This window comes from Triplophysa rosa, linkage group LG1 (assembly GCF_024868665.1).
Source record: "Triplophysa rosa linkage group LG1, Trosa_1v2, whole genome shotgun sequence".
Classification (NCBI taxonomy): domain Eukaryota; kingdom Metazoa; phylum Chordata; class Actinopteri; order Cypriniformes; family Nemacheilidae; genus Triplophysa; species Triplophysa rosa.
Window position 1 is genome coordinate 10,360,605 of NC_079890.1, and position 16,251 is coordinate 10,376,855.

The 16,251-nt window shown below is 38.8% G+C and overlaps 1 protein-coding gene across 1 annotated transcript in view; it reads right to left on the reverse strand.

Moving 5' to 3' along the window:
- Nucleotides 1–16,251, reverse strand: part of dnah2 (dynein, axonemal, heavy chain 2) — a 103,166-nt gene that overhangs the window by 56,740 nt on the left and 30,175 nt on the right. The window contains exons 14-17 of the mRNA XM_057321864.1: nt 16,068–16,220; nt 15,334–15,459; nt 7,657–7,875; nt 4,896–5,013 (exon numbers count right to left, since the gene is read on the reverse strand). Coding sequence (XP_057177847.1) covers nt 4,896–5,013; nt 7,657–7,875; nt 15,334–15,459; nt 16,068–16,220 — 616 coding nt within the window. The remainder of the gene's footprint in view (nt 1–4,895; nt 5,014–7,656; nt 7,876–15,333; nt 15,460–16,067; nt 16,221–16,251) is intronic.

Below are 16,251 nucleotides of genomic sequence, written 5' to 3' on the forward strand. Positions count from 1 at the left end.
AAATGTAAGCACGTGATGTTGTTTAAGGTAATTATTATTAGGATCTTTTTTTTTACATTTAATTATGTTGCACAGAACTAAATGAAGAATAATATATTTAGTATTGTCTTACAATATTTTTTATTTAAAAAATAGTTTAAAATATCTTTTAAGATCATTTTTGGATCCCCTATAAAAAACATCTCTTTGTGGGGATCCCCCATATGACGTGATTCAATTCAAGCACTGCTTATGATAGCATGATTTATTCCCATCACCTGGTTCTGGTTTACCATAAAGACTAGACTTACTAGCGTGTACTGTCGTACAGTATCTACTATATCGTTTTAGACAATTTACTCAAGCAGCAAACTCATAAGAGTTATGAGCTTTAAGAAATGCATTACAACATATTCAGGAAACACTTTACAATTAGGTTGTATTAATAAATACATAGATTACCCCAAAATGAAAATTCTGGCAATAACTCACACTGTATGACTTTCTTTGAACACAAAGAGGATATTTTGAAAAATGTTGGTCACTGGACAACAGGGGTACTCATTCACTTCTACTGTGTAGACACAAAACCAATGCAAGTCAAAGTGCCAACATTCTTCAAAATATCTTCTTTTGTGTTCTGCAAAAGAAAGTAAGACAAGAGGGTAAGTAAATGATGACAGAATTTTCATTTTTGGGGGAACTGTCCCTTTAACATAACTACTTTTTAATACAATAATTACCATTTATTACGATTACATTATTATTACAATAAAGTTCATTTTAGTTCACTGTGCATTATCTAATTACAACTTAAAAAAATGAAAACTAATGCTTTACCACATACACAAAAACAACAATCAGGCCCGAACTCTGGTCCACAGGCAAAATCAATCCTGCAGTGAATGAATTGAATGAGAAAATCTTCCAAGCCCTTCTGTGTCATAAAATGGAAGCACCCTATAGAGATTCAAATAAAAATTAGTCTGATATTACAATTAGTAATTGAGGCCATTGTTTTTTATGCCATTGAGGTATGTGGTCCAATAACAAACCAATAACTTGCCAAATGGGAAATACGCCCAGCTGAGACCTTGCACACAGAATTTAGTGAAAGTACATTGGAACATCAGAATGCATGCTGCACTGAATCGGGCCAATATCCATTAATTATAAGGACACAAAAACAGCCAATTAAATTGCAGGAACAACATTTAGTGACCCATGGTTGTGCCATTATAAAATCCTCTAAATTATGAAAAGAAGACAATAAAAGAATGATCAACATTTGCTAAAACATGATTAAATGCCAAACAAAGTTAGAGTACAGAAGCAATGCTATTCAGCCCTGATATGTACACCTGTCCACTGTGAATAATGAGAACCACCTTGACTCAATTTAGACTCAGCAAACTCAATTTAGCAATAGCAATAACAAGTAAGGCACAGAAAATCATAGCAAAATATACAAAGAACAAGATAAATGATTGTTCCTATATAGCAAACAAAATTAAATTGAGACAGAGCTGTATTTCATCATGACACAATGCATAAAGTTCAGCGAAATCTGTGAAACGTACTTCTTCAATTTACTGTACACAGCAACAAACAACTTCCCCACTATAAGGGTACCACAATGAATGCTGTGTTCTATTACTACAGTATGTCTCACCATTATGACTTTTTAATACATACTGACTCATTCCCTTTGGCAGAGGAACTATTATTTTGTACTACGGATGCAGCCTATTTAAACATTAAAAGAGAAAAAGAGGAGTTGAAGTAACTGCAGAAGTCCAGTGAAACATAAGCATCCAGGAAAGGGCAGAGCTTTGCCTACACACATAAACCTCTTTTTTATATACTGTATCTGTTTTTTACAAATAACACAGTGTCTACACTGGACGCGACCGGCGTGATTCGACACAACACACGGCTTGTTCTAATGGGAGTGTCACGCCGCGTCGCATCCAGTGTGGGCAAAATGTTTAATTATAATGGGTTCTAATGCGTTCTATTGTCTTTTGTCGCATCGCATCACGGCGTGTCCGGTGTAGACACTGTAAAACGAAAGGATTCTCAGATTTAGCTCCTTTCCAGGGACAAATACTCTGGTCCTTAATGCAGATAACACATACAGATGTTTACTTTAGATACTATAGAGGACCTCTCATAAAACCAATGCTCACATACCACAGTAGGGATACAATACTCTCCCCCTCATCCTACCCATAATTTCCCTCACATAGAGGTCACACCTCTAAACTTTTTTGGAATTCCTGGAATTAGTCACTGGACAGTTTCTGATACGAAACTTCAAAATGCGCATAAAACAGGGTGATGGAAACCCGGCTATTCTGAACAAAACAAAATGAAATTCCATCGAAAGTGAGAGTACTTTGTTTTTTATTACTTCCTTTTAATAATGGATTAAATATAGGTGCTTTGCACATTGGCCCTAGCCAAACAGATGCTTTGGAAATGCGTAAGTAGTAATTTGGCATGCCAATAAATCAAACCAAACTTACACTGGAAAAAAATAAAGTAGCGGGAAATTGTGCCTTATGCTGATCAAGCTGATATGAGAGGAAACAAATGTAGAGAGATACAACAACAGAAGGAAAGATGGAAAGAGAAAGATACAGACTGGTTGATCACATCAAGAGGACAGTAGCCATACAGCACAAATCAGATTGAGATACAACGCAAATTATGAAAAAAAGAAAATTATCTGTAGAAAAAAATTAAGAGACCACTCCAGTTTTGCCTTTAATCAGCATTTCTGCACATATTATGTCCATTTCAGTGGTTGAATATTAAACAAACAAACAAAAAACTCAGGAATGCCATAAAGTCACCCAACATTAATGTGAAAGACTGATGCTGTGTTCCAGTTTGCCTACTTATACTATGCCCTCAAAGTATGTACTGTTTTTGCTATGGAAAAGTATATACATTTTTGTGTGCAGAAAAGCAGTATGCACGAACTGGGACATACTAATACGAAACGGAAGTGGCTGCTGTTGCCTAGATGACACAATACCATCAAAATACAGCCCTTATTTGCATTTAAGTCTGTATTTATTTCTTATTTCTTATGTAATGTTTACTATATACTTACATTTATTAATTCAGTGAAGCATCTCTAATTCAATTTTATTAATGCAGTGTAGCGTCACTAAACTTTGCCCTCTCGTGGTGAGTTGTGGGTAATATCAGCCGTTGGAGTATCCATGGATCTGCACTTCGACCAGCTGGTACTTTGGGAATACTCATTTCAGCATACTATGATTTGGGGCATACTACTACTAATTTCGAAAAGTATTTAGGACACATAGTATACAAATTGGGACGCAGCAAAAGAGAATGCAAAGATGCATGAAAATTTGCCTTACTGTATTCCATCCTATATTCATTTTTGAACTGTCATTAAAATACATGTACAGCATTTGTATTATGTTGTTTAAAGGCCCAGTATGTCATTTTTGGAGGATCTATTGACAGAAATGAAATATAATATACATAACTTTGTCTTCAGAGGTGTACAGCGTTCCTGCAGCTCAGTGGTTAGAGCGTGGTGCTAGCAATGCCAGAGTCATACAGTAGGTTCGATCCCAGGGATTGCACATACTCAGAATCAAATGTATAGTATAATGCAATGTAAGTCGCTTTGGATAAGTGTCTGCCAAATGCATAAATGTAAATCCACAAAGACCTTACATAATGAAGCGTTATGCTTTTATTACTGTGTAGAATGAGCTATTTCTATTTACATATGGAATTCACCATGTTGTTACTGCAATATCCCTAAATGGACAAACCGTAAATACGTTATCTCCTTCGGCAAAGAAGCGAAAACAAGACAACATCTTAGTCCTACGTCAGCCACAATAGTGCTTCGAAAGCCAGCGGTGGAGTGAGCCATTGGTTCCAATTCGCAATCTCACAGTTAGATGCTGCTAAATTTCATACACTGGACCTTTAAAAATGAATAAGAACTTATATTCTTTGAAGTATTGAAGATATTTCCCCTTTTCAATTTTCTGCAAATAAAATACATTTATACTTGGAATTTGGGAGAAATGTTGTCACTAGTTCACAGAACGAAACTGGTCTCTAAATGTATTCCATGGCTGTATATATGTCAGCGCAAGCAACAGTGTGTGGCTGTAGAGGAAAGAAAGAGAGAGAGATTTATTCAGGCCGGGTTCACGCTACATGCTCAGGCTTTAGGGAGAACTAATGTAGGGCATGAGGCCATCACATTCAGCACCTGTGAGTAGTGGAATCTAGGCAGGAGAATATAATAGACACACATTCACATGAGATCACCATGAGCGCACACACACACTGCTCCAGAATAAGACAAAATCTCTTATTATTGGAACTCCAAGTCTCAGCCATCTTAAGTATCACAGAAAATCATGAGGATTTGTGTGTAGAGACCAGGCTGGATGCAAACTAATCAGACCTCACAAACTTGCTCTGTGCTTCTGTTTTAATTCTCTCTCTTCACATCGGGATTCAGTTTCTCATTATCCTTCCTCTGTGTCTGTTAGTGCTTCAGCTGAAGTTACAAAACACCTGCCATCAGCAGATGACAACAGCTGGCAGCTCAGCATTTCTAAACACAGGCTGTAAAATCAACATGGCACGGTGCTCACAACGCATTTTACTTCTGTTAGATAACAGGACATTTAACAAGAAAAACAAAGACACAAACGCAAGTGATGTTTTAGTGGCAGAACACGCTTTCAATTAAATAACTTCTGCTAAATCTTCTCATTTTACTGAAAGATTATATACACAAAATATTTTTTTCTAAAAAATAAATTACCCACGAATCATTCACAATAAAACCTGGATTAAGTGTTAATTGTGTAAAGTAGGTCCATTTGGGTCAGTATGTTCAGTACCTGCACAGGCCACCCTCATAAGGCAGGAGAGGATGCCGTCTGTCCACTCGTTGGTGCCGAGGTTGTATTCTCCGTACAGCTCACCCAGACTGACTGCCTTGGGGTTCAGGGGAAACTCCTAAAAGGTCATAAGCAGAGATCAAAGGTCAGAGTTCAAAGCCGGTGGAGTGGAAAAGGAATGAAATCAGCGGTAAGAGGCCGATGCACAGGAGACTCAGAAGTGTGTGTGTGTTATACGGAACGAAGGTAATGAGGAAACAGGGGGAGGTTATGTTTGCACGGAGGGATAGAGATAGACAAATAGATATGCAAAGAGAGAGGTGTTGAGCCAGGTATGAAAGAGGAGGCAGACATCAAGAGGTGGAAGATGCAGCTTGAGCAGAGGGAACAAGATGGACCACAGAACTGTAAAGAATTACACAGGCGAAAGCACTTTGAGATGTATACCATCAGAGTTACAATCACACACACAAACACACACACGCACTCATGTGCAGGTACTAACACTAAGATACACACCAGGGCCGGGTCTGAGGGGGTTGTTGGCTGGCTTGCTCACCGGGAGACTGCATTTATTAGATATTATTTAATAGAATGATCTTGCTTGTTCTATAAACACCATGCACTGTGCTGTGTTTTACATTTTCTGTGTTTTTCTCATGTAAAGTTGCTTTGGACAATTCACATTGTGAAAAGCGCTATATAAATAAAATTGAATTGAATTGAATGTCCAGCGAGGACCCTCGCGGTATGTATAGTATCACTTGGAAAGGGAAGTTAAGATTGTTTAATAAGTGCACTGCATTTAGGGAGAATTATTGCCATGTTGCTGTGTGTGTACTCTACGAAGTTATCTGTTGCATAGTGCATACATTACATACTGCATACATACTATACACAGAAATACAGCAGTAAGAGTTGTTTGCCAGTGTGCTATCCTGACAATTGCTTGTTATTGGGTGCAATTCAGAAGGGGCGAATCTAGCTGAAAGCTAAACAACAGATTTTGACAAACACTAACAAAGTATAATAGGAGTGTGTCACATCTCACCTGAAACTCTTACACACACAGCACACGTTCGAGGAAAATCATTAAAGACAAAACAACTCTATCGCCCACCATACTTTTCTATTTTTACCCACAGTGAAATAATACATGTGACGGGGGTGATAAAGAATAAAGACATTTCAAAGGAGTAAAACAACATAAGATCAGAAAAAACATGAGCGTTAAACGCAGATTTAGATGAGGAGTCTCAGCCAATTGAGTAAAAACATGTCTGTGTTAAAAGCGCAGCCGTGAAGGGGCGCTTCTTTAGCCGCAGCCAAACCGAGTGTGACAAGACCGAGATAATAAGCACTCAGCAATTAGTGTTAGCTGCCGTCTCAACTATGCCATCATTTTCAAAACACCCACGAGCCGATTGTGTCGGGGGGCTTTCGATGACTGTTAAATCCTTGTTTTCACATGCTCTAAACAATGAAGGGTGTTTAAGGGAAACTCTGTTGTCTAGGCAGTAAGAGTATCAGGCGCCGAGTTAGCGTGGCCGCTAACGGCGGTTCATTTTCATGCTAATGAGGAATGGAAGGCTGGCGTATCCTCTTGTTCTCTAGAACGGCTGCTGCAGAGACATTTGTTTCAGAGGCATGATCTTTGCCCTTGAAACTACTCATTTCGATGAGGCTAACGGGCTGGTTTGTTATCATGTTAAGTTACTTAAATGCTCTTCTCCAAAGATGAAGTGCTGTGCTTGGCTTGCACACTATTTTTTTAATCGAAAAATAAAAGTGCTGAGGGCAATAAATGCAATGACATACAGGCTATCGTGTGGAAAAACTGCAACATAAAGTGTTGTTATTGCAGCCCAAGTGTATTTAAACGGAAATGATAGTAGCAGGAAACAATGTATGACACGTCCAAATGCTTTCACACACAACTAACAAAAGATGTTGTAGCGGTTTTAGCTAACGTTATTATATTGATGAGCAGAGCTCACCAAATATGGTTCTCCACCAGATCTTTCAAGATCATATCCATGAAATGAGTTATTTAAAACATCCATTTCAGTCAAGGAATTAGTTTAGTTTAGTTTAGTGATCAAATATACATATTTTACGGTCTCTGATTAGTAATATAAAGTATAACAATACTTGTATGCATTCGTCCAGCAAATGCCTCAATGATATTATATACTTTACATTTACAAAAATATAATTTTTGACATTTCTCTGGTTAGCCTCAGATGTTAAGTTACATATGAGACAGAGACTTCTCACCAATGCTTTGAAGCATAGGAGTCGTCAATATCCAACAGAGAGACAAAACGTTATCAAAACTCTAAAACCAGACCCCTGGAGCCAGGTTTTTGCTATGGTCTTTTGATGATGATAGCAAAAGAAACCAGGACAAAAGGGAGTGGGGGTTGATGGCTCTTCTTTCAATGACTCCAACCATTTGGCTTATGCTAGATTCTCTACAATGTGCAGTAATAGTCATGGCATTGGCAATGTCTTCGATGGCTGCACCTGTAAGCTTGAGGGCTGTTTTGACAAAGCTGTCATCTGTACGTTAAACTTTTCAAAAACGTAGAGAAAAAAAAAACGTTTCCTTTTCACCATGTAAACAGGGCGTTAGTCCTCAAACTGAACGTTCTTGAGGAACCTTGTGATAAACTGTTGATCTATAGCCTATAGCATGCCAAGATGAAACAGCAAGAGAACAAGGGAAGGAACCAGACCAAGAGAAGAATCGAGGCCTTACACGTATTAGATTGAATCCTGGCTCTCCTTTGTGGTGCAGGTTGCTGAGGGCATTCTGGAGGGTTCGCCACGTGACCGTCTTGCCACTGCCCGTCTTTCCCACGATCATGGTGGAGTGTCTGGAATTTTTGGTCTCGTACAGTTGAATTACTTTGGTCATTGTGAAGCTGGTCACCTGGAGATGGCTCTGGTGAAGTTCTGCTTCTATAGCCTCTTTTAGCTAAAGAAAAAGAGAACGAAAATGTAAAAGGAACTTCCTGATATAACACACAAGTGCTAATTGGTTCAAAGCGTTACATAAATTCTAAGATGGAAAAACAGCCCTTTGCTTTAGACAAATCCCATTGAGGCACTAAAGACAAATGAACTGGCAAAAGGTGGGCGGCCATCTTAATAAACCCCCCGTTCATACTGCACCCTTGAGTAAAGTTGCACCAAACAGAAGTGCTCTGAAGGCACTAAAGCAACTGTGCTAAACTCTCAGGTTAATTTAATCTCCCTGTTTTAGATCTCTCTCCACCCGTTAAACAGATGGAGAGGAGGAATGAAGGAAGCAGTTCTGAAGCGATTGTGCTGGAGTAAGTTAGAGAGGAAGATCCTTGATGGGTGATATAAAACAGCTATAAAAACACTGTATAATATGCATGAGCGGAGGCAGGGAAGCAGAAAATATACTCCTTTGTGTAAGCGTGTGTGTGTGTGTGCGTGTGTGTATCTGTGCGTGCCGTGGCTTGATTTCTGTCCCTCTAACTCTGGACTGCAGATGGAGCAGGAAGCAGCTGTGTAGATGTTCAGGAGTCTGCTTTTTATCTCCATACCATAAACATAACATTTTTCTTTCAGACAGTTTCTCATAAGTATTCAAGTATTGAGGTGTAAATCACTTCTTTTCAAAACACTTTATGTTAATAATCAAAGAATCTTTCACATCTTTCACAATTAAAAAAATTGACTGATGATTAAATGTCTAAAAAATAATTGAGATTATGGCAATTATTGATCTGTTTTAGGGCTTTTACAATTATTATACTTGTCATTAGGGATGCAACAATACAGCTCACCCACGGTTCAATACGAACCTCGGTCTATGGCCCACGGTTTTCGGTTCGGTTCTGATGGCTTCGGCACATTAAAGTGTTTTTTGATTGTTTTATGCTTATGTGACAGGAACAGTAAAAACGATTTTACTGAAATTCTCTTTATTTTACTTGACTTATTTTATTATCTTTACAGGGGCGTAGCCAGAACTTTTTTTTAGAGGTGGCCATTTAAGACCCAGTGATTTTATTAGGGTGACCAAAAAATCCTTACAGACCGAAATTCTTTAACTTGTGGGATTACAAATTTATACAATGTTATATCTAGGTTAAAGTTATGTACATTATGTTTCACATTTTGAGGTATAGACGATTACATTCTAAGAAGTTCAAGTCAGGCAGCCTAGATGTCTGAGACATTACCCTTTTGTCTTTATTCACTTCCTGACCATTGGGCAGGGTCCCAAGTTAAAGTGAACGCTAAGCGTTAAGGCACAGTTAAGCCTTTGTCTCTATGATAATGTGAAGGTATGGGCAATACTGTCAGGCTGATTGGATTAGCACCTATGCATTTGAATTACACTGTTAGGCTGATGAAACCTTGGCTGGGACAATTCCGGTAACGGGCTGATTCCTGTATTGCATTTGCATGCTTGTGTAAATCATCTCCACTCTATGTATCCCGTTGAACCCCTTGAAAGGTATAAAACTCTACTGTACTGAACTAAAAGTCAGACTTGGATGACTACAGCGACGCACAGTGAGTCCTCAATAAAGAGAACTTCTGTATGAAAGATATCCCAACGTCTCCTGGTCTCCGCTTCGACGAGGAAAAAGTTTCCTACAAACTTCTACTGTAATTTACACCATTTCTTCATTACACATAGTTTGCTGGTCAAAAACATACATAAAGAACATAAAGTAAACAATTTGTTTGCAATGCTTTCATGTGCTAACATTATTTTAAAATAATTTGCTAGCTATCATTTGCAGTAAGGTAGCATTGTTTATAGAAAATAAACATTGCAGTACCCCAACTTAAACTTTCGCGAAAATGTAATTAATGAATGAAATCCAGTTAAACAAGACTGATTTTACTGACCTGATCCTTCCGTTTGCGATGAACTTCCATGGTACACAGACAGTACACTGTCACGAAGCGGTTAGCAGCTGTTCAGTTATAGCGGTCAGACTGCTTGCGTCAGTGCGTCAGCGTATGACATCATATTAACGCGAGAGTAATGTTCTCGCGTTACTTTCAGTGCATATGCTAAATGATCTGCGCAGCACTTCGTAAACTTCGACACACATCTTAAAAATGCTTCGCACAACTGAGGTGGCCAGATAGGTGTCCATCCATCATTCAGGGGTAGCCGTGGCCACCCATGGCCACCATGTAGCTACGCCCCTGTATCTTTTAAGCAAAAAACAACTTGTACAAATTCCTGGTATATTTAATAAATGTAAAGATTTACACTGGCAGCTCACAGCAGTTTTTGGTTTACTGTTCATCAACATGCCAGTAAAAGAAGCTTCTTGAAGAGGTTTTGCGCATCAGAGTAATTAAAATGACGTAATGCAAAACACAAAAGATTGCTGTAATCGAAGTAAACGTGCACTCAATGGGAAAGGCCAAATATAATATATTAACAAGGTGCATCACTGCCATTGCAATAAATTGGAAAAAATGCAATTCTAAATAGCTGCTTGGAGGCGCTCTTCCTATGACGTAAATAGCTGTCCGACAGGCCGCCGAGTGGCATGACTTTCGTTAAACGGACTTTGGCATGGTGCTGGAAGAGACGCTCTTTCGTGTGCTGAGAGCAACGCGAATGTGCTGCTTTCGTATGCATTGTAAAAATACATTCTTGATGTCCCAAATTTGGACATTATCACTTTAGTACAACGGGCATACAATAAAGCCAGCTCGCGTCTGTTCGTCAGCATTATACTCGACAACAGCACATTGCTTCTCGTGCTGCAGTCTCGCTTCACCGCCCCATCACCACTCGCTATTAGATATTGGGGATGCGTTTATCTATCTCAGCATAGCCTACAGACAAACATGGACAGAGCCTGTTCACAGTGTAATTCTACCTGATGGTAGATCGGAGAATGGGAAGTGGGGACCTGACAAGAGCTGAGATGATAGAGCTGGATAAAGAAGGACGCGGTCTCTTGACATGTCTTCACCACAAAATTTCAAATGCTATTAGATTATTAATGATAATCTTAAACTATAATTTATTTTATTATTAAGTTTATTTATTTTATTTAGCCTTGTTGTGCAAGTTCTCTGGAGCTTGTGCAGAGGCAGCAGCTTTTGCCAGAGGGGAACTGGAATCCCCTGGTTGGGCCTGGGTTCTCCTGAGGTTTTTTTTCTCGATTAGAGTTTTGGGTTCCTCGCCACCGTTTGCATACTGTTTTTGCACTATCTGCCTGACCGGGGGGGCTGCTTTAGAATTTTAAAGTTTTACTTAATTAATATTGCATATAGGAATTTATTATCTGTTATATTTGACCTGTGCTTCTCTCTCCTTTATCCTAAATATCCTAAATGTGTGCTCTCACTGAGCGTGTGTGTGTGTGCGTACTTGTCTGTGTACGTACGTGTGTGTGTGTGTGTGCGTGCGCATCCGTGTGTGTGTGTGTCTCTGTGTCTGTGTGTGTTGGCGCGTGTGCGTGTTGTGTGTGTGGAGTGTTTTGTGTGTGGGTGTGTCTGTCTTCTGTGTTTTCAACCTTTTCTTGTTTTTGCAGGTACAACTTTGATTGTTTTGCTTGTAGTCAATGTGTCTCATGTGCAGCTGCTTTGTAACAATGAAAATTGTAAAAGCGCTATATAAATAAAGTTGAGTTGAGTTGAGTTAATTAAGCGCACAGAAAAATTTAAACGCAAACCGGAAAACCGCAATTCACTTACACGCATTGAACCGTGGAGGTCGTACCGAACGGTTCAATATTATATTGAATATTGTGGCATCCCTACTTGTCATACAAATTGTGATATATTTCTGTGTGCTTCCTTCGTTAAATAATTGTCACAAATTGTGAATATTTTATGTTGTAAATTGTCACTTGCAGAATACCACCGGGTCTACACCGGACGCAACTGGTGCGACGCAGCATCGACCATTAGAACACAGCTTATTCTAATGGGTTTGTCGTGTTGCGCTGCGCCGCACTAGTGTGGACAAAACTTATATTGGGTTCTAATGCATTCTATTGTCTTTTGCCGTGTCGCGTCGTGCCGTGCCACATCCGTTGTAGACACAGTGTAAGATTAATACACTTAACACACTCCAATATTCATTTATTCAAAGAAAATAGGCAGATCACTCTTGTGCTCAAAAATTGTGAAATAATGATATGAAATAAAAGTTGTTTGGTCACACAACTGCAATCAGACGACTGACCATATTTATACATTAAGAATTTATTTAAGCAGTTTAAAGGTACGTAAAACCCCCAAATAAAATTTCTGCCATCATTTACTGACCCTTTTGTCATAACACAAAAAAAGATTTTGAAGAATGTTGTTAACCGAATAGTGCCAGCACCCATTCACTTCTATTGTATGGACACAAAACCAATTGAAGCAAGTGAATGTGTGCCAGTTAACAACATTCTTCAAAATATCTTCTTTTCTGTTCTGCGGAAGAATAAAAGTCATACATGTTTCAAATGACATGAGAGTGAGTAAATGATGACAGAATTTTCATTTTTGGGTAAACCACTTCAAGGTCGCTTTGGATAAAAGCGTCTGCTAAATGAAGAAATGTAAATGTAAAGATATAAAAAGCATATTTTACAGGTATATAAAATACTTCTTAAAGGGATAGTTCACCCAAAAATTCCATAATCATTTACTCACCCTCATGTAATATCATATCTGTATAAATGACTTTGTTCTGATAAACACAGGGAAAGATATTTCGAAGAATGTAAGCAATTTTCAGTTCTGGAACATCATTGACTACCAAAGTAGGAAAAATCAAATGTTAGTCAAAGGTGCCCCAGTACTGTTTTTTTCCTAAATTCTTCAAAATATCTCATTCAACAGAACAAAAAAATACAATATTTATTTTATACTATGGTAGTGGATCATGTCCCAGAACTGAAAATTGCTAACATTCTTCGAAATGTTTTTCATGTTCAACAGAACAAAGAAATGTGTACAGGTTTGAAACAATCGGAAGGTGAGTAAATAATGGTAGATTTTTTTGGGGGTGAACTATCACTTTAAAGGTTTTAAGGTTCACCAAAGAATGAAAAGAATGAAAGAAAAGAATGAAAAGCCGCAGAAAGGTAAGTAAAGACATCATAAAATAGTCCATACGACTACAGTGGTTCAATCTTAATTCTTATGAAGCGACAAGAATACTTTTTGTGCACATGAGTTGTTAGTTGAACATGAGTTGTGGTGCTCTTGTGAATACACGTTGGAGACTGATACGGAAGAGAGAAAATTGTTAAATACAGACGTTATTTTTGCTTTTTTGAGCACAAAAAGTATTCGTTGAACCATGTTGAACCAGTCACATAGACTATTTTTTCAACGTCTTTATGCACCTTGAGAGTGGTAGTTGTGGGGGTTAGAAAGCTCTCGGACTTCATCAAAAAATCTTAATTTGTGTTCCGAAGATGATCAAAGGTCTTACGATTGTGGAACGACATGAGAGTGAGTATTTAATGACAGAATTTTTATTCTTCGGTAAAAACTATCCCTTTAAAATATGTTTAGGTTTATACCTAATGTTTTAATGTACATCGATAATTTAGTCACTCAGAGGTTGACAAAAAACGTAAACACTGTGGCTCTGTGGGGCACCTTGGTTCTTATGCAGCCCAACATGTTCATATCTGGTACAAACCCGATTCCAAAAAAGTTGGGACACTGTACAAATTGTGAATAAAAACAGAATGCAATGATGTGGAAGTTTCAAATTTCAATATTTTATTCAGAATACAACATAGATGACATATCAAATGTTTAAACTGAGAGAATGTATCATTTTAAGGGAAAAACATGTTGATTTTAAATTTCATGGCATCAACACATCTCAAAAAAGTTGGGACAAGGCCATGTTTACCACTGTGTGGCATCCCCTCTTCTTTTTATAACAGTCTGCAAACGTCTGGGGACTGAGGAGACAAGTTGCTCAAGTTTAGGAATAGGAATGTTGTCCCATTCTTGTCTAATACAGGCTTCTAGTTGCTCGACTGTCTTAGGTCTTCTTTGTCGCATCTTCCTCTTTATGATGCGCCAAATGTTTTCTATGGGTGAAAGATCTGGACTGCAGGCTGGCCATTTCAGTACCCGGATCCTTCTTCTACGCAGCCATGATGTTGTAATTGATGCAGTATGTGGTCTGGCATTGTCATGTTGGAAAATGCAAGGTCTTCCCTGAAAGAGACGACGTCTGGATGGGAGCATATGTTGTTCTAGAACTTGGATATACCTTTCAGCATTGATGGTGCCTTTCCAGATGTGTAAGCTGCCCATGCCACACGCACTCATGCAACCCCATACCATCAGAGATGCAGGCTTCTGAACTGAGCGCTGATAACAACTTGGGTTGTCCTTGTCCTCTTTAGTCCGGATGACATGGCGTCCCAGTTTTCCAAAAAGAACTTCAAATTTTGATTCGTCTGACCACAGAACAGTTTTCCACTTTGCCACAGTCCATTTTAAATGAGCCTTGGCCCAGAGAAAACGCCTGCGCTTCTGGATCATGTTTAGATATGGCTTCTTTTTTGACCTATAGAGTTTTAGCCGGCAACGGCGAATGGCACGGTGGATTGTGTTCACCGACAATGTTTTCTGGAAGTATTCCTGAGCCCATGTTGTGATTTCCATTACAGTAGCATTCCTGTATGTGATGCAGTGCCGTCTAAGGGCCCGAAGATCACGGGCATCCAGTATGGTTTTCCGGCCTTGACCCTTACGCGCAGAGATTGTTCCAGATTCTCTGAATCTTTGGATGATATTATGCACTGTAGATGATGATAACTTCAAACTCTTTGCAATTTTTCTCTGAGAAACTCCTTTCTGATATTGCTCCACTATTTTTCGCCGCAGCATTGGGGGAATTGGTGATCCTCTGCCCATCTTGACTTCTGAGAGACACTGCCACTCTGAGAGGCTCTTTTTATACCCAATCATGTTGGCAATTGACCTAATAAGATGTAAATTGGTCCTCCAGCTGTTCCTTATATGTACATTTAACTTTTCCAGCCTCTTATTGCTACCTGTCCCAACTTTTTTGGAATGTGTAGCTCTCATGAAATCCAAAATGAGCCAATATTTGGCATGACATTTCAAAATGTCTCACTTTCAACATTTGATATGTTATCTATATTCTATTGTGAATAAAATATAAGTTTATGAGATTCGTAAATTATTGCATTCCTTTTTTATTCACAATTTGTACAGTGTCCCAACTTTTTTGGAATCGGGTTTGTAGATCAAATGACATGAGCTTTATTTGGTGTTTCAGTGAAAGAAAGCCTGTGAATCCTGTGTGAGAGCTGCTCTCTGACAAAATAGGATGAGGGTAAACACCAGAATATGCTTTTTACACAAATACACACAGATTCAGTCTATTATGAGCCCAGATGCACACTAGGACATACAATACTACCTTTCCATAGTCAATAGTAGGCGTCTCCACAGCAGGGAAAAGATCCTGGATGATCCCATTAAACAGTGGCAGATCGATGGAGGTCAGCTTGGCAATGTTCATGTCTTTCATAGACATCAGCAGAATCTGAGGTCAAAGGGAAAGAGAAAAAAAAGAAAAAAAAAAAAACATTGTTAAATTAGCTCAGTGCGGGAGTAGATCTTTAAAGCTAATATAGAGCAGTTTCGCTTGACCAAATGTCAATCTTAATTGACAGAAACCACAAAAGCGGTCGAAGATACATCAGAAAACAGCCCCTCCAGCTCTTCTGTCATCAAAAGCAGTAGCCTTCCCATTTCCGAATGACATTTACTTCAACACACATACCATTAACAGACCTTTAAATAAACAAGGCGCACCTTTTGCATATTCAGATAAGAGGGATGGGAGCGACAAGCACTCATGTGGGGTTTATGAGTCCTTTTCAACTTCCCTTTTAAGGTTTTGTCCCCTTTGATCAATTTTTAATTAAAGCCAGAGAAGCATGCCTAAGTGACCCATCTCAGTCAGTATTACTGCTGTTTTCATCACTGACTACACACGTGCACACAGACATTGAAATACACACAGACCAAACTGATATGTATTCATATTGTGCATGTGAGTGGGATGTCTTCGAGATGTGTGTACCGGATGCTACAGGTCACACCTGTACAGAAAAACCAACTGTCTGTGTGTGTGCATGTGTGTAAGACCTCTTCATCGGCGATGTCTGGACAAACTCTGCGCTTCTTTCCAGCATAGCGTAGTAGAGAGGTGAGAGCTCGCAGACCGAAGTCATAGTGGTCCTGTTTAGACAACTGCTGCACCGCCAGAGAATACAGAGTGAAGACCTTCTTAGCCAACACCTGAAAGAGAGATCATCAGGTAACTTTAATA